The sequence below is a fragment of the Python bivittatus genome, unplaced genomic scaffold (genome assembly GCF_059951505.1).
Source record: "Python bivittatus isolate LINGU-HERP-01145 unplaced genomic scaffold, Pbiv_v1 ctg000580_np1212, whole genome shotgun sequence".
Classification (NCBI taxonomy): domain Eukaryota; kingdom Metazoa; phylum Chordata; class Lepidosauria; order Squamata; family Pythonidae; genus Python; species Python bivittatus.
The window spans coordinates 22,124,561-22,145,661 of NW_028277087.1; the positions used below are offsets into that span (position 1 = coordinate 22,124,561).

Sequence of the window (21,101 nt, forward strand, 5' to 3'; positions counted from 1 at the left end):
GTGCTTGATGGAGAAATAATAAGGGCAGAGATATATCAGACTGGAAGAGAGGGAGGCTAGAAAGCTGAAAGTAAATGGTATGCTTATGCTGAATTTATGAGCAAGGAGAGAGCTAGTATGTAGGGATAGCATTGTGTGTTTTGGATCCTTGTCCAAATAACTAAATTGGTGAGATTAAAATATATCATTGATAGGAATGAGGATGGTAAAACCACTGCTCCTGAAGCAATAAATAATGTTCCGAATCCTGGTACCCTGTTCCAAGAAAAAAGCTGTTTTGTGATATGTGACTTTTAATTTTGTTCTAGGTGTAAGCAGTTGGATGATTTCCTCATGGCTCTGTTGTACTACTTTTCTTTTTATCTGGAAAAAATAACCCTGGAGATGAAACCCAAGTCTTTTATGGGGTGAGTAAAATTATTTTTATGTTGTCTTAAGCAGACTCCTATAACTACAGTATGTACATAATATTGTATGGTAAGGTCCTGGTACTAAGGCAAAGGTATTCTCTTTCTTCAGACTTTCTCCATCAATGTAGGGATAGCATTTGAAGGCCAGGTTGCTCTGAATACAGTACCCTTGTACCATCTTACAAATCTGCATGTATTTTTTCAATGTCAAACAAGTTTAAGTTCAGAATATAGCATCTGAACTACACTGCAGACATAAACCAATTTCTCCCCTTTATGAACAACATGTTTTATACAGGAACTCCAGGAACTATCATATTCTGAAAGACTCTCTAGTAAGAATGTAGTTTTAGATTTTTAGCTCAAAGTGAAATTTTAGCCAATCTTTGGGAACAAGGACTTTCTAAGTGTAAATCAGTTAATTCTGCTCTGAGAAACTCAGCTTGAAAAACAGGTTTCTAGCCCTTTGTCAGTCTAAAATAACTTCTGAAGCCAGAGAAGAGACTAAGATAAATTTTACTGATCAGAGTGGCTCTAGTGGTATTGGTTTATGACCAGGGAAATAGCAAGTAGTACATAGTAATATAGGTTGCAGAATGTAGCCTTCTTGGCCCACATTTTTGATCATCTTCTGATGCATTTTTATTTTATTTAGCATGGTGATATATAAAGACCTGTCTTGCTTAGGAAGGGAGGGCCAGGGATCAGTGGCATTAGGAAGCTCTCTGCTTCAATTCTCAGTAGTCCCTGGGGTTCTCTGAGCTTGGTTGTGTGGAGTCTGGTAGTGTGGAGTCCTTGGGGTTCTCTGAGCTCAACCAAGCTCAGAGAACCCCAAGGACTCCACAGTTCAACCCTGAGCTACACAAATTCTCTTCTATTGCTAAATCTCAGTAGTGCCAATTGAAAAAAATCACCATCTGGGAAAGATGTCTTAATCCAAGACCTTGAAGAACCACTGCCAGTCAGAGAAGACAGCAGAATCGAGCTATATGGACAACAGTTCTATGCAATAGGTCATCTTATAACAGAGAGAGTAGTTAAATTATAAAAGGCTTTCAGGCTTGGTGTTCTTTGCTTGATGATTTCATTATAGACTTGCTGGCTAAAGCTGTGTATTTTGAAGTCCCACAGTGCCTCCTGGAGCTCCACCCATATAGTTTTCATCCTCCCATCCCTTCATGACCTCATTCTTTCTTCAGGCATTTCTAGCATCTTCTTTAACATACTTGATTCAACACCTCTTAATGTTCTGCCTCTCCCACTTTCTATCCTTTGGTCCTTTTGAAGTTTCTCCTACCACAACTTTGAAAATTGGTATAATGTACCCAATCCTGTCTTAAAGCTGGTCAAGCCAGTATCTGGATCTGAATATTTATTGCTGGTATACAAAACGGAATAACTCATTATGACCTGGCTGTTTCCCTGAAATATTAAGGATAACTTAAAGCAAGGCTGAAGGTCCTCCAGTTCAGGTATTATGTTCAACTCTTCCAGCTTTAAGTTGTTAGACAAACAGGAATAAGTTCAGGATACCAAATATTGTTCTTAAGCTACCATTACAAGAAGTCAACTTCTAGTTGAATATTAAGGAATCATCTTAAGGGCTACAGTTGTATAAACACAGAACCAATTACTGACAGAGAAGTGGTGAACTCTGGTTCTCTGAATGTGTTTGAGCAGAAGCTGGCTCTCAGGGATGTTAACTACATCAGCTTGCCCCATTAGATCCAGCAGAAAAGACATGCTGTGGATGCCATTTGCCAGGGACTTACATTTGGTGGGTAATGGTGGCAGCCTTCTTTGCTGTGGTGCCTGCCTTATGGAATATTCTCCCCACTGAAATTAGGTTAGCGCCATCCCTCTTGATGTTCTGGAAGTCCCTCAAGACTTGGTTGGGTCATTAGGCCTGGGGGTCCTAGAGAACCGGAGACATGTTTAGATGGCTCCACTATTGAGGTGGATATATTCATTATCTCTCTGCCTGGGGTTTGTATATATTTTAATTTTAATTAATTTCTATTTTTTTAATGTTGACTTTTTATATTTTAAAGACTTTTTATATATATTTGTTTTTAAATACTTTTTATATATGTATTGTTTTTTATTTGATTATTGTATGCTGCCCAGAGTCACTTCTTGTGAGATGGGTGGCTATATAAATTGATTGATTGATTAATTAATTAATTAATTAATTAAGATTCCTGCACTGAGCAGGGGGTTGAACAATCCCTTCCAACTTTGGGATGCATTCCAAAAAGGAGGGACTGAGACAAAGAAGAGCATAGGTTCAAAATGAAAATGAACTTGACTTAATTAATTTTAAATTTAATTACAATTAAGATGAACATCCACCATGTATTTAACAATTTTTGTTTAACAATTTTTTTCCTTCTATCACATTAAAAATTAGAAGCTGATGTATGCCTTATGGAGGGACTGGCTCCAATTTAGGTTTTAATTCTTAAACAATCCTGAAGGGAAATTTTGCATGATGAATTCAGTCATAGAACAAACATTATTTGTATCAGTAAGTGTTTTATGCTGTGCTGGGTCACAACTTTCAGCTTTTGAATAACCCTGCTGGGACTTTTGGAAATGTCAGCATTAATGTTTGTCCTTCTCTTGACCTTTATAGAGGCATTCTAGCACTATCCTTCCTGTGTCTTGTTGAAGCTTCTAGCGTAGCTTCTGATCTATTAATGATAGTCTTGTGGAATCAAAATGCAGGACACGAATGCAAAATAATCAAGGCTTCACTGCAGTGTTTATTACGCAGTATGTACTGGAGGGAGACCCCACCAAAGGTTAGTGGGAGACCCTCCCCTAAAGGCAAAATGGATGCCCTGATATTTGTACAGTTCTACAAGAAAGGGGAAGGGAAAAGAACACATATGTATACATATTCATATGATGATGCAGGCATATCTAAATGTGCAATACTTGTCAAGTTACTGTCTGTCCCTGTTCTTGTCTGCTATCTACAAGGACAGAACAACTGCTATCTATAAGGAAAGCAATAGTGTCAGAGAGGAAGAAACAAACTGGTTCTAGGTGCCAGCTGCCAGGAAGAAGGCATCCTCCCTTACGTTGCTATGGGGGCGTTTGTGATAAGGAGTTTACAATCAGCCTAGTTCTCACCAGCTTCAAGAATGCTGCACATTCCTTTATGTTTCAATTTTATTAAGGCAATCCCATTCATCTGAGGCCTCTAAAAACTTGGTTCTTTTACCCAAAGATTCACTCAAAGATATATTTTCCTCATTTTCCCCATAGTCTAAGTATAAAAGATCCACTTCAATAACTGGAGTCTCAATAAATCAGCTGGGGTGTGCCAGCTCTGCCCTATGACTTTTATGATGCAATGTCTACATTTCTTTCTTTCATTGACTCAGAAATTCCCACTGTTGACATAACATTCCTGATTTTCTAGCTGGGATTAAGAGATTGGGAATGCGCTAAAAGTGGGTTGAACATTTGCAGCCTAGGCCAGATCAGTTTCTGCAAAAGATCAGTTCAGATTTCTGATAAGAATAATATGTCTCTTCCACTATAGTCTACTTCATGTGGAGGAAAAGAACAGGGATGAGAAAAAAGGTGTCAAAAAGGAAGAGAATGGGTGGCCCAACTCACCTTTTGCTTGGCTCCACTTGTCAGTTGTTTCTATCTCACCTATCAGTCAATAGGCATTCAACTTTCTGTAGATACTTTCAAGAAAATGTAGCCCAGGACAGAAATAAATTACAAAGTTCTTTATCTTTTATAATTTTTTTGGTCAAACAGAAAGCCCAGCATCCTAGAAAAAAAAGAAATGAAGGAGAACCAAATTAAGCTAGCAGTGACCAAAAAGCACCTTGCTGAAATTTACTGCATCCTTATCCTTGGACTGGGAATGTCTGATCAGCATCACATGGCTTGCGGAAAGTAAGGAAATGGTTGTGCTTAGAAAATGTTTTCTGAGTGATTCCAGATGGATCTTTTCTCACACTGCCCATCAAAAGACCTCTGCAGCTATTCTGTCTTTTCTTCATTAATATAATTTTTTTTGTGTGGAAAAAAACGAAGACAGAAGTAGTGATGGGACAGTGTGCAAGGGTTATAAATCTACTTTCACACCAAGTTTCATGAATGTGTGTAGGTAACTGCATGCTAAAATATTTACCTGGGTATACCCTCTGAAATAATGGCAATCTAAATTTGATGTCATGCCATATACCCTATGTATAAATGGCTCTAAGCAATAGAGAAATGAAGTCAGAAACTACTTTCTGAGTGAAGTAGGGATGGGAAAGAGATGAAACCAAAACAGGCAATGCTGTTTGTTAATGAAGAAGTAAAACCCCAGTTTTTTATACCCTTACTAGGAAGCATACCCACCCAACCAATGTCGCTTGTTTCCAGACAAGTAGGCACACGTCCCAGGTAAACAAGCAGAAGAAGAAAACTATCAAAGTTTGCAGTATGAAACAAAGTTATTGGGTTGTACATTTTCCGAGAAATTGGAAAGGTAGAACCCAGTTTGGGTATATTTGTTTTTTAATGGACTAATACAGCTATGATTTTCTTAATGAAGTTAATTATTGCAGCCTAACATTCCCATTATTCTTTGAAGGACAAGTCTCTGATAATCAGTGGGTAATGGGCCTTCCAGTTAGGGGTAGGCAAACCTTTCAGTTTGGTTCCTGTCTTACGTTTCAGAATGCAGTTCCATAACCTTTCAGTTTGGGTCTGAGGGGAACTGCCAGGTAGCCTGTTGTAAATGCATTCTAAGTGCATAAGTCCTATATTTAGGGTCTGAAGAGGGGTAGGCATGCTTAGCACCAGTATTTTGCTATCAGATTGTAAAGTATCTAGTCAGGGCCTTGGACTTGACAAAGAAGCATTAGTAGTCTAGGTTGCTCATACTTTCTGTATGTGTTATAATAACAATATGAAAGTCTCTTTTAAGTTGCATTCAACTCCTGCTGATATTATGGACATGCCGTGCAATTCTTTTGGCTGGGATATGGAAGTGGTTTGCCATTACCTTCTTCCAGGACAGTCTTTGATTCCTAATCCAGCCTGCAGACCTAGGATCTCCTGGTGATCTTCCAATGAAGTACTAAACAGATTCAATTCAGCTGAACTTTCTGAGATTAGCCAAACTTGGCTAGGTGCTGCTGCAACCTACTGGGGTTGTGCCATGTTGCAGTTCTATTATCTCCAGAAAACTGCTTGCCTTCTCATTTATCTAGTAATTTTATATGGCTGCCCATCTCACTGAATGTGACTCTGGGTGACATACAACCAGCAGTATGTTTAGAGCGATATCCCCATTTTCACCTAATTGTAGCACAAATATGGCTTTATCCCCTTAACATTGCCTTCATCTTGTCCCCAACAATGAATAAAATACACTTAAGACCTCCTTAAATGGCCTTTTCTTTTTATTTTCATATCATTCAAAAGCTGCCTCAGCACCTTGGAGGGAAGTCAGGTGAGAGATTGCAAATAGCAAATCAAGTCAGGACAATTTTCTGCCAGCTTAAGGGTGCGGCCTAGCACTATGGGTTGGTACCGGGGAAAGGCCCTTTGGTTAGCGTCCTTAACTCTTATGAGTGTCTGGGAAATACTCAGCCTAAACTTAATTATTCAAGCCATGATGTGTTTTAAATAATACTTTTTATGTATCACCACTGAAAGAATGTCTATATTATCTCTTAGCAACTGTTTTGTGAAAGGTCACTGTTAATGAGGAAATTATCACTGCCTATATATTCACACTTCATTTTTCATAAATCTCACTATTTACAGTTCATCCTCCTTCCTCTGTCTAGCCCTGTTAATGTGTATATAACACATAACTCAGGATAATCCTTTGTCACTATCATGAAGTGGATTGTTGCCCATGAAAACGTATACCATAATACACGTGTAAATCTTTAAAGCGCTGCATGTTGCTTCACTGTCTTTGCCAAAGGAGGCTAACGTACTATTCCTCTGGGGGAAAAGCATACCCTGAACTGAGCTCCTTTCTACTGCATGCTCATGCATTTTCCCTTTTCCTGTGAAGACTAGCCTGGCAGGAAAGATATCCCTCTGTGCCAGGGTAGGCCTGGGGCAGGAATCAAAGACCGTCAGCAAGGCCACGTGATTAGCAGAAGGACCAAGGAGAGTGGTAGAGGATGGGTGGGAAGACAGCGAAAAAACAATGACAATAGAGGAGGATTCAAGGCATACTACGGAAACAGCTGAGCAAATTAAATATTATGCAGGCATCCAGAGCAGTATTTTATCTTTATGTAGAAGAAATTCTATCCATTTCCTCATCTGCACCTTCTACCATTCATTCATGAAGACCAGGATGGGCAACCTTACAATTTTTGGAGCAGCAGATTGGGTGAAGCCACATTACACATATGGGTATGGCTAGACTGGGGAAATTTGGGGGATTTTCTTTGTTGTTTTATCCATGACTTACTGACTTTAGATTTTAAAACTGCAGTATTCATATGCTTCCCACATGAAATGGTATAAAATTGTATTGTTAGTTTTCAGTAATCATAGTTAGAGAGGCCTCTTTGGGCTGCAAAACCTGACTTTCAGGATTGCATATGACCTGGAACTGCTGGCTGCCCATCACTGATCTATACATCTTCTAAACTTGCAGGAGTCTTTCTGTCCTTGTTATCTAGGCTGCTATATGAAAGTTCACGACCAACAGCTAAAAACAGGCACATTGCTGATCCTGGCTTGTTGAACTGCCAAGGGACACAATAAAGGACAGAAGACCCATCTTAAGCCCCCAAGTTGGTTGTTGCACACAAACCACAAAATGAGATGGTAGAATGAACAGTTCCATTTCAGATTTTAAAGAACAGTGGAAAGAACAGAGTTAGAAAGATAAATAAGCAAGAGCCAAATGCCTCTCAGTATAGTACAGTAAAATCATGTCACAATAGTAAGGAAGATTCTAGCCCAGTTCATCCCTGGTATATTAGGATTCCCATTCTTGCCCTCCCAAATATGTGGAGTTGAGTTCTCAGAATTCTTAGCAATGGCAGTGCCATCTGGGGAACTCTAGTAATTGAAGTCCACGTATCCAAGAGACACTGGGGGAGGCTGTGCCAGGATTCTTCAGTGGTGTTTTTATCTGCAGGGAAGATATACAGTGGTACCTCGGTTCACGAACTTAATTCGTTCCACGACTCTGGTCGTGACCCGAATTGGTCGCGCCCCGAATCAAATTTTCCCATAAGGTTCAATGTAAATATGGTTAATCTGTTCTGACCCCTCCGAATTTGGTCGCAACCCGATTTTGGTCGCGTCCCGAATCAAATTTTCCCATAAGGTTCAATGTAATTACGGTTAATCCATTCTGAACCATATGTATTTTTTTTTAAAACCACAAAAATATGAAACAAAATACAGTACGAAGAGAGAGAACGTTAACCTTGCTCGACGCGACTTCTGGCGTGGAGGACAGGAAGGCGGGTGAGGAGGCGGTTATTGCTTGGAGGGAGAGTCCCCCTCCCTACAGGGAGCCACGACTATGTGTCACGGGAGGGAAAATGGCCGCGGATCTTGTTCGTCACCCGATCCGGCGTTCGCGAACGGAAGCAAAATTTTGCGAACGGAGCTGTTCGTGACCTGAATTGGTCGTGAACAGAAGCGTTCGTGACCCGAGGTACCACTGTATGAGTGTGTATTTAGCATGAGAGACTGTAGCAGGCCATTTACTTTTTCACTTTAAGATTTCATGATCTCACTGCACTATTGCTTGTGCTGCATGTGTGAACTGGTCTAGGACGAGAAATCTCCTACTGGGTTAGTTGTGAGAGGCGCCACTGCAGATTCATAGAGCCAAACTAGATGCGGTGTTGGAAGCTTCATAGAGAGTAACTTCAGCTGTCAGAAAGAATGAAGGAATTGGATACAATATTAATACATTTCCCACATCAAAATGGTGGGAAACTCAGTGCTGGTCAGCAGCCATAATGAAGGTAACTGAATGGGAAACAGTGATGTGAGTTCTCAGCAAGTGAAAGGAACTGACCCTGCTCCTCAGCAACCTCTCCTCCCAATAATTTTATTCCAATCATGGTCACATCCAGCACTGAAGCCCTGGCCCAGAGGAAAGTTCCTCTAGGGAAGTAAACCGCTGATAGGGAAGAGCATTCAGTGCCTTTTTTCCAATGTACTGTACTGATTTTATTTTTAAAACCAGATCCCATTCTATCCTCTCCATACATTGTTTAGCTAGTTATTTGTCTAAATACACAAAATGGATGCCACACCTGTTACCTGCAGGTATTATCCAGGTGCAGTTTCAGCAACACTGAGTTAAGCCATCCTCATTGCTTGTGGTTGGGGAGTGATCTTTCTTTTCTTGATTAGGCTGGGAGAACCACGCTGACTCTTGGTTAATTCTAGGTGGAAACCCAGCCCCAGTGCTATGCATGCAAGAACTAACATGAGTAAGGTTGCTCAGTGACTCAGCTGGAAAGTCTAGCTTTGAAGAACGCATTTCAGGGATTTAATTATTTCCCCCACCCCACTCCACCCCTGGCACGTAGTTATAGAAGGGGAAAATTAAAAATAAAGAGTGACTTGAAATAAATCACCTGAGAAAGTAAGGGATCTTTGTAGTGGTCTGATGGGTAAAGGAAAAGTTATGTGAATCCTAGAAATTAAAAAAAAAGTATTAAGAGAGAAACAATATTTTAGAATCATTCCTCCTCCCCCCCCGCTTCAAGGAACAATCTTTGTTTCAGTGAGTTGTACTGCAGATATGAACGTATGGAATAGGGAACATGGAGCTAGTTATACTTGCATATGACTATCAAAACTTTCTCTTGCTTTAAGATGTTAGATACAGTGCAGTAGATTCCATATTACAGATTCCATATTACATTTAACTACCACTCATTCAGCCACCGTTCAAACTTATGTCAATACTGAACAAGTAGTAGTTATGACCAGTCCTCGTATTTATGGCCATTGCAGCATCCCCACAGTCAATGTGATTTGTGACCTTATTTTATTTTTTATTAAATTTATATGCTGCCCATCTCCCCCAGACCTTCTTTGCCGGCTTCCTACAAGCAAAGTCAATGGGGAAGCTGGCAGAAGGTTGCAAATGCGACCATGTATTGTACTCACTTAATGATGACAACTGGGATTGCCAGAATCTCCATTGCTAAGTGGCAGTCATATACCATCATAATTTACGACCATGTCGCTTAGTGTCAGCCTTACTGGGTAGACGAGACAGGAAACAGGACCAGATGAGCTAATTCTACTTTATTGTAAAGCTACATTAACAGAATCTTGCAAGTCTGAAAGTACAATTCTCCTCCTGTCTCCTTTACAGCCTGAGAAACTAGGGAGGGTCCATTTTGAGCCTCTTGACCTACCCACTATCCAGCTGTGGGGTATGCTGTCTGGTATCTGACTGTTCCTTAGGCAGCGTCTCTTGGTCCAGTCTCCCAAAGTCTTTCCCACATACCATTACACTTAGTGATGGAAATTCTGGTCCCTATTGCTGTCGTTAAGTGACGACTATCTGTAAAAGAAGCACTCCTGTAATATATTCTTGTACAAGAGAATGGCAGAAAATTGAGAGGCTTTTACGCTTCATGCTTTGCTACTTCTTTTCCTTGTTTTAGAAAGAAAATATCATCAACTCAGAAAGACAGGGAATTCTTTGAGGTAAGAAGAGCCTAAGGTTCATTGCCACCCTAAGATAAAATTAATTTAAAAGGGTAACCTCAGCTAGTGCTCTATAGACTAATCCTACATTTTTTCTATCAGTTCTCATTCATGCTGGTAAAATATATTTGCTTTAGAAACTGTTTCTAAATTTGAATTAGCAAACTGAAAAGAATGTTTGAGAAGTATTTATGATTGGGGACAAGGATATGTGAATTTCCTGTCTTTCACTGTACAGTCATCACTTCAGGGATCTACAGCCTCCCTGGCTTCCAGCGCTTCATTTCAGTCCTAAGGGAAGACATAATGAGCTGCTACTTTCTAACCCTGCTCTTGAGAAATGGTTGGAAAAAGTTCCCTTCCTGGGGAGAAATTTAGAGAAATCATCCACCCAATTGTTCTACTGACAACTGATGGACAATTCTGAAAGATCATTGGTGCACACAGATCTAATTTAAATAATAGAAAATTATATGGATGACCCACCTGAATGACCAACCAAATTATTTTAAAACTGCAACCATGTATCAATTCAGGATGTAGCATCCAGTGCAGGGTTGGGAACTTATATACCTTTACAAGTTGCAGAACTATAGCTCCTAATATCTCCCATCATTGGTCGTACTGGAAGGGGGAATGCTGGGAACTGTAGTTCAGCAATTGATCCAATGTGTTGTTTCTAGAATCAAGGAAGATATCATCATTTAGAGCCATACGGAAAGTTATGGTTGGATCACCTGATCTATTTTCAGTTGAAAACAGTGTAAAGAATTACAAAATATATTGGAGCAGTGGAGTTGGGAGCAATGACAGGCAACTTGGTGTCTTCTACACCACAGGTATCAAACATGAGGGCACACTCCTGAGTGTGGTCCAAACCAGATTAAAATTAAACTGGGAAGTATTTAACAGAACAAAATAAAAATACAATAAAACATAGATAATATTACATTTTGAAACTAAATAATAATAAATTTAGTCATCAACCACCATAAAACTCTGGACTTGCAAGGAGTCCTGCACAAATTTGCCACCTGAGGTTAATTACAGCAGTGAAGATTGCTTGATGCTGCCCTGGTGTGGGCTGAGCAGAAGCACCACATGACTGAGTTCCCTCTCAGTCTGCGCTGCAGCACCACCGAGTGATCTTGCTGCTGCAGTTAAGCTCAGGCAGCAAGCTTGTGCCTTTTTACCGGGATAGCAAGCAGGCAGGCAGGCAGGCAGGCAGGCAGGCAGGCAGGCAGGCAGGCAGGCAGGCAGGCAGGCAGGGAGCCGTGCACTGGTAGCCAACCTGTTCTGGACCTCCAATGCATGAAGGAGCATCTCCCTCCAAAACAGGTTGAATTAATTTCCCTCCACCCTCCAAAACAGATTTAATTAATATCTGTTGAGTTTTGGGCTGCACAAAGTCCATGATCATTGTTAACTATAAAAAATTCAAATTTTAAATTAATAATAATGAAAGTTAAATATGCCAGCTTTCTTTCCTACCCCATTTAACATCTGTATAAAACTGCTGGGGTGGTAATATGTCAACCCTAACCCTAATTAACTTAAGCCTTAACACTGCTGTCTAGACAGTGTTGGGCTAGATATACCCATGTTTTAACAATATTGGCCAGCTTCATATATTGAATGAGACATCTACTCTATTGAGGTAGCTTGTATTTCTAACAATTGGCACTTTCAAGGAGGCTCAGTAATGTACAGTCCACTGCACTGAGTTGGCCAGATTGAGGAAAAAAGTACTGTTAATAAAGGCTGGGAATTAGATATCCAGATTAATGTGATGCATGGAAACATCAGTTGATGGCTGAGATCCTGTAAACAGTTATCTAGGGTCAGTGGAGTTTACTTTTTACTTCTGAATGAACATAGGGAGGATTGCAGTCTTATATATATAATATATATATAATATATAGTTTTATCAGCCTTTAGAGACTGAGAAAGACTTCTTTCTCAGTTTAAGACATCTTGGCGATCGTGGAAGGCTTTTATTTTTTATTGACTTGGTGGCATATGTGATATTTTACAGCTCAGAGCTTGGTCCATGTGATTTTCCTTTCCTTTATAATAAAAGGAAATTCAGATACAATTTTAATTTTAATTTGTAAACATTGTTCTTTAAGTAGAAAAAAAAAGTCATGTTCCTATTTGCTTTTAGTGCTTGTATACCTTTTCTTCCTACGTGGCTTTTGTGACATTCAGACAGAAGAATCTCAAGGAAATCCAGCAAGAAGTTGGTAGATTGCTCCGGTCAAATATATTCAATCCTGCTTTAAGAGAGAGAACCAAATCTAATGAGATAAAAACAGATATTACCAAAGAATTGAAGAAAGTCACCTTTGCCTTTCGCAAGTATGTCATAATTCTCTCTCTCTCTCTTTCTGATCCAACTTACCACTGTGCCAATTTTAACAGGGAAAGCTTATAGTAGAAATTAAAGATACCATAGTTTCATACACACATACATGCTCACATAGGCATAACATTTCATACTGATTTTTGTCTATTTTTAATATTTTAAGCATATGTTTGTTTAAGTATCCTTTCTTTATTTTACACTTCCTTCAAAGTTGCAAAAGTACTTCTGGGATTGGAGGGAGACTGTTGATGTCATGTCTGCTAACCACTACATGCTTACCACACCCAGCTTTTTCAAATCCATATTGAACTATGCTGAAATACATATGTCAATTTGTTCCAGGATAGAAAAAAGTATGCTTTGCTATTGTTAACTGAATGTGGCAATGTTACCATGTCAGGCTCCACTGGCCTTAGGAAAAAAAAATCTTTGCTTTCTTATTCAACATCTCCCATTATTCCTTCTTTGTGATGTTGTTATTTTAATTTTTGTTCTTAAAGGAGTACAGATGTTAAGCAGCCAGCCATAAGACGTATCATGGATCAGCGATCACCAGTGCTTAGTACTTTGCTGCCTATGGCTAAAGATAGTGCTCAGTACCTCTTCCAGGACCATTACCTTCATCCCAGCAAAATTGCCCCAAGCTATAGTCCAGAAGTCTTACCAGAGTTGTCTTCTGTTGTGTCACCATCCAAGTAAGGAATAAGTTCAGTGTCGCACATTATGTAGCATCAACCTATTTATTTATTTATTTATTTATTGCATATTTTGCAATAAATATTGCATAACCGCCCATCTCACAAACACATGACTCTGGGTGGCGTACAGCACAACAACAGTTAAAAACTCCATAACAATCTAAAAATAATTTAAAAATAAATAATATAAATAATATAAAGTAAACATAAAATAAGCAAATAAAACCCAAGAAAGTGGGAGAACAAACTTCACTTAATTTCATACAGCCACCTTGCAGGTTCTTCCTGGGATCCCCAAGACTGGTGAAAAAAACATGTTTCAAGGGCCTTCCAGAAGGCTAACAGAGATGGGGCTAACCTCACCTCAGGGAGAATGATGTTCCAGAGGGCGGGGACCACAGCAGAAAAAGCATGCCCCCTGGGTCCCACCAGATGGAGCTCCTTTGGGGACAGGTATACAGCATACTGATCCTGCCTGATCTGATGGGACAGGTAGATGTAATCGAGAAAAGGCGATCCCTCAAATAACCTGGTCTCATGCCATGTAGGCTTAAGGTCAAAGCCAGTACCTTGAATTGCACTCGGAAGCAAACTAGCAACCAATGCAGCTTGCGAAACAGAGGTGTAATGGGGCACACATAACTGTCCATGCAACTGCATTCTGCACCAGCTGAAGCTTCCGGATGCTCGTCAAGGGCAGCCCCATGCAGAGGGCATTACAGTAATCCATTCTGGAGGTAACCAGGGCATGAGTGACTGTGAGAAGAACCTTATGGTCCAGGAAGGGGCACAACTGGTGCATAACGTGAAGCTGTGCAAAGGCCCTCCTACCCACAACTGCTACCTGCTCCTTGAGCAGGAATCGTAAGTCCAGGAGGACCCCCAGATTGCGTACTGGGTCTGCCTGGGGCAGTGCCACCCCATTCAGTACCAAAAATGGTAAAGTCCCAGAACCAGAAGGCCCCAAAACCCAGAGCCACTCAGTCTTGCCAGGGTTCAGATGAAGCCTGTTTTTCCCCATCTAAACCCCTACAGCCTCCAGGCACCAGGATAAGAAGTTAACCACATCACTTAGTTCACCAGGGGTGGAGATATATAATTGAGTATCATCAGCATATTGAGATGGCGACAGATGATCTCATCCAGCAGCTTCATATAGATGTTAAACAGGAGTGGAGAGAGTATCGAGTCCTGCGAAACCCCACATAATAAGGGCTGAGGGCAGGACTTCTCTCTCCCAATTAACGACTGGTACTGACCCTGCAGAAAGGAAGTAAACCAGCGCAATACTGTGCCACCCAATCCCAGCCCACGGAGCCGATCCAGAAGGATACCATGGTCGATGGTACTGAAGGCTGCTGAGAGGTCAAGAACAGCAAGGACGGATGTGCTACCCCTCTCCTGCTCCCACCAGAGATCATCTAAAAGCACAACCAATGCCATCTCTGTCCCATGTCCAGGCCTGAATCCCGACTGAAAGGGGTCCAGATAATCTGCTTCATTCAGGGCCTGCTGAAGTTGCTGTATAACCACCTTCTCCATGACCTTCCCTAAAAAAGGGAGGTTCAGTACTGGATGAAAATTGTCCAGTATGATAAGTTCCAGTGATGGCTTCTTGAAGAGGGGGTGAACCAATGCTTCCTTAAGTGGGAGTGGAACAACCCCCTCTCTCAAATAATTAACTACCACTAGGATCCAACCCCACGACACTCCCCGGGCAGCCTTAACTAGCCGGGAGGGGCATGGATTTAAAGAGCAGGTGGCTGAGCTCACAGTCAATAAGGACCCTCTCCATTTCTTCAGGCCCAACAGGATCAAACTGTTCCCAGATAACTGGGCAAGACTATATCCCAATCATCTCCCCTGGGCTTGAACCAAAGCTGGCACCCAACTTGGAACAAATGCAAGCAATTTTGTTTGACAGATGCTCTGCAAATTCCTCTGCATGGCCTTGTAGGTAGACCCCCGAGTCCCCCTTTCCCAGGAGGACTCAGGTTACCTCAAACAAGGCCACCAGTTAGCTATCTGTGGATGCAATAAGGGCGGAGTAGTAATGCTGCTTCACTGCCCTTACTGCCACAAGGTAGGCCTTAATAATGGCTCTTACCTGTGTTTGGTCGAGTTTGTTCCTTGTTGTTCTCCAGTGGTGCTCTAGACATCTCTTCTCTCATTTAATCTCTCTCAGCTCCTCTGTAAACCACAGGGAGCAGCAGGACCCACAAGAGGAGAGAGGTCACATGGGCGCAATAGGATCCAAGGCATCAGCTGCCCTTTCATGCCAAGCGATGGCTAAGACCGTGCAGCAGACCATCAGGAATAACCCCCAGATCCCTCTGGAACCCATCAGGGTCCATCAGTTGCTGGGGGTGAACTAATCTAATAGGTTCTGCCTCCCTGTGGCAGGGACAGCACCAGAGAATCTTATGGTCACCAGGGCATGATCTGACCATGACAGGGGAGACACCAAGAACTCCCCCAACTCCAGATCATGTTGCCACTGCTCTGACAAGAAAACCAGATCAGAGGTATAACCACTGTTCCATATTGGGTCCTGGATAACTTGGGGTAGGCCCATGGCTGTCATGGTGGCCATGAACTCCTGAGCCACCTCAGACCCCACCTCCAGGGAAGGCAGATTAAAGTATCCCAGGACCATAAGCCTGGGGAACTCCACTGCCAACCCTGAGACCGAGTCAAGGAGCTCAGGCAGGGAGATTGCTATGCAGGAGGGAGGCTGGTTCAGAAGCAACAATCCCAACTGATCCCTAGAACCCAACTTAAGGAAAAGGGTCTCACATCTGGCAACTTGTGGAGCAGCACCCCGAAAGCCATAAGAGACTCCCAGATGATAACCACCACATCCTTACCCCTGCCATGAAGTCTCGGCTGATGCCAAATCTAGAACCTAGCTGGGCACATTTCTGAAAGGTGCCCCCTCTCCCCTGGACCCAGCCAGGTCTTGGTAATGCATGCCAATTTGTCTTTCGCATCTACAATTAAATCACAGATGATAGAGGCCTTATTATAGACCAACCTGGCATTTAGCAGCAGCAGCCAAAAGCCAGGGCCTCTGAAGGTCCGCTGACAGGAAATAGGGCCGAGTCCCAGGGGCTGGAATTCGGAACCAGCATAAGACATCAGGCCTGCCTTATCTGTGAGCAGCCTGCCCCAGTCTCCTGCCATATCTTCCCATACCTGTCGCCACCATGATGTTCCCACCCACCCCCGCTCCCCTCAAGGCTCCTACACCCCCCACCCTATGCCCTCTGGTTCCCAAAACGGGATCTCAACATATCAACCATGCACCCTAGAGGGGCAGAGAAACTCTCTCCCCTGGGCTCTTTAGCCTAAGTTCTCAGCACCTCAGGGTAATTCTGAGACCCACCCTTCCTCCACAATCCACAATCAGTGCACCACATTAATGTATCTACAACCCATCTACACCATCTACAACCCACCACACCAGCCACTCTCACCAGGCTGGCTAGAGGTAGTCTCCAATCACCATCACCACATCAACCAACCAAATCCCCCCCCACCCCGGGCTCTCACCCAGGGCGGTCAATTCCTACCGGGGGAAAAACCCCCACCATTCAAAACCTTACTTCGCCAATCATCAACAATCTGACCACCAGGTGGCATCTGCACAGTGGATTTAATTGGCCCCAAAATGGTTACACCACCATCCTTTCCAGACTCTAACCACGGGGAAGGAGACAAGATGGCTTCTGTAAGAAGAGAGCCCACAGGAGTCTGCAGGTACCAGTCCACCTTTGCTGCTACTCTCCCCCAATTCAGCCATCTGCCCCCCTCCAACACTCCCAAAGGGGCAATCCAAGAGTTCTTGGATTTGGAGATCACAAACCACATGCCATGCTGTCTGTCTCTAGTGTAAGCCATGCAGGCATCAAGCTGCCACCATTTCCAATGCTGTTGCCACCGCCAGTGCCAGCACATCTCAACAGGATGCACACTGGTCAGAAGTCCTGACAGGCAAAACGCCCTCTCACCAGCATTGCTGCCCAGACCCCCACCAATGGCCAACCCATGTGCTGCTCCCGATTCTACATCCAAATGGAACGGGAATCTCGGGTTTCTTTTCAATAAATGTATTGACATGATTCAGGTTTTCAAACACATTCCTTTTACAGATTACCCTTGTAGGCTTATGCTTAAAAGATAATATACAAAGAAGCTCTTGGTTGCTAAAAATTGGCTCACATAACCCCTTTCTCCTATTTATCTGGAATTCCCAGAATCTTTTCCTCTGTTCTAAGTTCATCTTGAGCAGGTGATAGAAGTGGGAAAAGTCAGAGAAAAGTAACACACTTCAAGCTGATATTTATTTGGAAGAAATACTAACAGGGTAGGTTTTATTCAGTGTCAAATGTATTTTGTTTAGAAATGTCCGGAGTCAACTGAATAGCTTGGTTTTTGTGACATTTACATCTCCCAACTTGGTCTTTTTCACTAAAAGCATGTGAAAAGAGCAGGAAACTCAACCACCTCTCATTCATTGCTATTTTATGCCACCCTTTCTTTTAGGAGCTCAGGACAACTTACATGCCTTCTCTTATCCCCTCCTCCTTTTATCTTTATAACACTCCCCCATGAGGTAATCCAAAAGATGATGATTGACTTAGTCTCTAAGTCAAGATACAAATTTAAATTTGTATCTCCCCTTATTCTAATATTCTTACCACTACACCAGTTTGTAGCCTTGCTTAGATCCCTTAAATGGCTATCTTTTTATTTATTTAATCCAGTTTTCAGTTGTGATCAAACAGGTCTTACAAGGTTTTGTTAATCCTATTTGAGTGATGAAAAGATGACTGTCTCCCTGCTATCTAAATAATTTGTTTTATTTTCATATACAGTATTTTATTACATTTACAATTGCTTTCCTCCAGTGAGCTGAAGATTGCATATTGAGCTCTTGAGTGTATTTAACATCTTTGTCTTTTCTTCTCCAACAGGATTGGCATTATTGGGTCTCCACGTAACAAATTTGTCCCTCATACGCTCTTACCTATTGGGAACGTGGAGGATGAGAAAGAAGATGGGGAGAGTCTTGAAGAAAGGACAAGCGTGTCTTCAGTCCTGTCCCAGGAACAAACCGCAGGCTCTAGCAGGCCTGGTCAAAGCACTGCCAGCCAGCAATCTCTGGCATTTTCACGGGCTACAACTGAAGGAGACTATATTGAAAATTCCCAGTAATACATGCTAGTATGAGGAATACAAAGTCCATGTATTAAAACTCTTGGCAGCTTCCTGATTAGCTTTTGATTTTATCCTATTACTTATGCCTGAGGGAAATATGGCCAGTTTAATACTATTAAAAATCACAATACTGTCCAAAACCAATAAATGAAAAATCCCCATAAGGACAAATATTATAAATGGTATTTGGTTCATACCAGTTTAACTGTTATAGTGTATTCAACCAAAGAATCCTGGGAACTGTAAGCTAGCTTTAAGTACAGTATTTGTAACCTGAATATCTGAAGGTATTTCTAGTCGTAAATGAATTATTTGTGGCTAATAAAGCAGTTTAAACTGGAAGTTTGGATAATTTATGGACTACATTTGCACATTATGTCCATTAAACCATGATTTGCTTTAGCATGACTGACTCAATTGCTTGAGTTCAGTACAACACAATCAGGCAAACCAGGCAACCAAATTTGGACATAGCCCATGTAAACCCACATTTAGAGTTTTTGTTGACAGACTGGTTTAGCAAAATGTATGAATTATTTTCTGTTTTTCAGATCTTTCAAAGGAATATATAATTCATCAAAGCAATTTTCAGCTTTCCATTATGTGGAGTCCTTGGGTTCTCTGAGCTTGGTTCTTTTCTTGCAAATGTTTCATTAGCTGGCATGGTAACATCTTCAGTGCTAAAATGGGATGGGGTTTGCTCTCTATTTATGTGCTGTGGCCTGCCTTGCCAGTGCTGGTGGGGGTGGGGTTTTTGTTTTGCTCTTCTGGTAGTTCTTTGATTGGCATGTGTTTGCTGCTTGATTGTGTGCCTGGTGGTAACCATTATTTCCAATTTATCCACGCTTTATTGGTATTTGATTTTATATATGTAGCCTGTATTTCAATATAATTGCTTCTTTTTAAAACCAACCAGCCAACCAACCCTGCCCTTGGCAAATGCTATCTTATTTACTTATTTCTTTTACTGATTGATAGACTTAAGGCTGTTTGACTCCAGAGTGACTTTGGGCGGCTTACACTATAAAGAATGTAGATATAGATATAACAGACAGTAGTAAACAGAACAGTATACATGTCTGGAAACACCCCACAAAATACACCTGACAGGGGCTCCACAACCAACCTACTCCAGATCCTGGGAGAAGAGTCAGGTTTTTAAGGGTTTCTAGGATACCATTAGGGTGGGAATTACACAGATATCTTAAAATATATATTCCCTCCTTATGAGGGAATTACATTTTTTGAAGTAATCTATCCTGTACATTTTGTACATTTAATAGTTAATAGTTTTTAATAAACTTAGAGAAAAAGTACATTAAAAAAACATTGAGTATATTTGTCAAATATACATTGCATCACTAATTTATAAAGCAGCCACATTCTTCAAATTCTCTGTGCAGAGATTTACAAACAGGCTATTTTCTGCCCCCAGGCCTCAGTTTAATAGATGCAGTGCAATGAAGAAGAATAAATGGGAAGGGAAAGAAACAGAAAAGCAAATCTGGATAGCAATTTTGAGAGTTTCATAAATTATAAATGTTACCTGGAATCAGTTGTGAGAGAGAAGGTGCTAAAATGGCCTTTGGTCTCAAATGATCTAACATAATATTTGCTGTCTGTCCTCTCTGAGACAATGTGGAAGAAATGCAGAATGAACAGATTAATCAGCTATTTGACTAAATCTTATTTGATTAATCAATTAATTGGTTAATGATCCTCTTTCATGTTTTTCCAAATAAGTCTGTGTTGGAAGGATGTCTCAATTGATTTTTCTCTGAAGGGATATAAAAACTTTGTCTAGGCTCACCATGTGGAATGTGTTGGTCTTCTTACAATATCTACACTGGGAAAATCAGATCCTGATTGTCTTCCAGACATGGAGGATAGGGCAGGTGTCCTTTGTGATTATGTTGCACTGTTACAGTTTTTACAAGATATATATAGAGATGTAGGAAGAACAATGCCTTTAGAGTTACGAAGAATCAGTTAATGTTGGGAATATATCAGTGCCAATGCCAATGAGAGCTGGCATAGCTTTCCATTGCTAATAAACCTGTAACCCAGACATGTTAAGGGCCATGTTAGCTGGTCCTCAGTACAAGAACATTCATCTTACAGCAAGTAAGGAGGGGGGTATTTTTGCTGAGAACATTGTTTTTTCTGGGGTGTTGTGTCAGAGGCAGCCTGCTGGAGGTGGGTAGGACCAAACAAAAGTGGATGGATCCACTCTTCTCTCTCCTTCCTTCTGTCCCTTTTTCCTCCTTGCTTTGGGATGTCTGGGAAGGAACAGATGATTACTCTTGCCAGAGTTGGGAAGGACTGCTTGCACGGGGGTTTTGACTTTAAGCCAAGGAAGGTAAGAAATCTGATTCAGGGTCTCAAGTTGCCTATCCTGCCTTAAAGAGCTGATCTAAGAATTATGGACCAGATGATGTGTGAACTCTTACAAGGAGCTGCATGAGTGGGAAAAAAAAATGCTAAAATGGGCAAGGAATATTGATACTCCAAGAAAGGGTTTGTTTGTTTGTTTTAAATTTTCATCTTCTACAGAAAATACCAGAGCATAATAGAATTTGGGCTGAATTCTATGATCTGCCACTGTTTGCACCTCACTTCCATTTTTGTATGAAATCCTGCCAAGAGATGAGAAGGTAATCCAAGATAGAGCATTATGGTAAGTGTACTATCAGGATGGCATAAAAGCATGATTAACTTACT

General features: G+C 41.3%; 1 protein-coding gene and 1 long non-coding RNA gene across 12 annotated transcripts in view; one reads left to right on the plus strand and one right to left on the minus strand.

Annotated features, from left to right (window-relative positions):
* PPP1R36 (protein phosphatase 1 regulatory subunit 36) overlaps window positions 1-18,782 on the plus strand; it is a 33,088-nt gene extending 14,306 nt beyond the window's left edge. Inside the window, exons 6-11 of one of the 2 annotated variants that reach the window (XM_007435624.4) lie at window positions 309-407; window positions 4,191-4,331; window positions 10,055-10,097; window positions 12,262-12,455; window positions 12,963-13,157; window positions 18,137-18,782. In XM_007435624.4, coding sequence (XP_007435686.1) covers window positions 309-407; window positions 4,191-4,331; window positions 10,055-10,097; window positions 12,262-12,455; window positions 12,963-13,157; window positions 18,137-18,377 — 913 coding nt within the window. In that variant the 3' untranslated portion in view covers window positions 18,378-18,782. The remainder of the gene's footprint in view (window positions 1-308; window positions 408-4,190; window positions 4,332-10,054; window positions 10,098-12,261; window positions 12,456-12,962; window positions 13,158-18,136) is intronic. The other variant, XM_088149760.1, reaches the window with a different exon arrangement.
* LOC107326301 (uncharacterized) overlaps window positions 1-21,101 on the minus strand; it is a 40,103-nt gene that overhangs the window by 10,498 nt on the left and 8,504 nt on the right. For 5 of the 10 annotated variants that reach the window (XR_003085540.2, XR_015797670.1, XR_015797673.1 and 2 more), the window contains 4 exons: window positions 12,273-12,370; window positions 10,671-10,776; window positions 9,011-9,069; window positions 4,041-4,203 (listed from right to left, as the gene is read on the minus strand). This is a non-coding gene — a long non-coding RNA (uncharacterized LOC107326301). Of the gene's footprint in view, window positions 1-2,182; window positions 2,326-4,040; window positions 4,204-9,010; window positions 9,070-10,670; window positions 10,777-12,272; window positions 12,374-21,101 lie in introns of all 10 variants that reach the window. The other 5 variants (XR_003085539.2, XR_003085541.2, XR_003085537.2 and 2 more) reach the window with 2 other exon arrangements.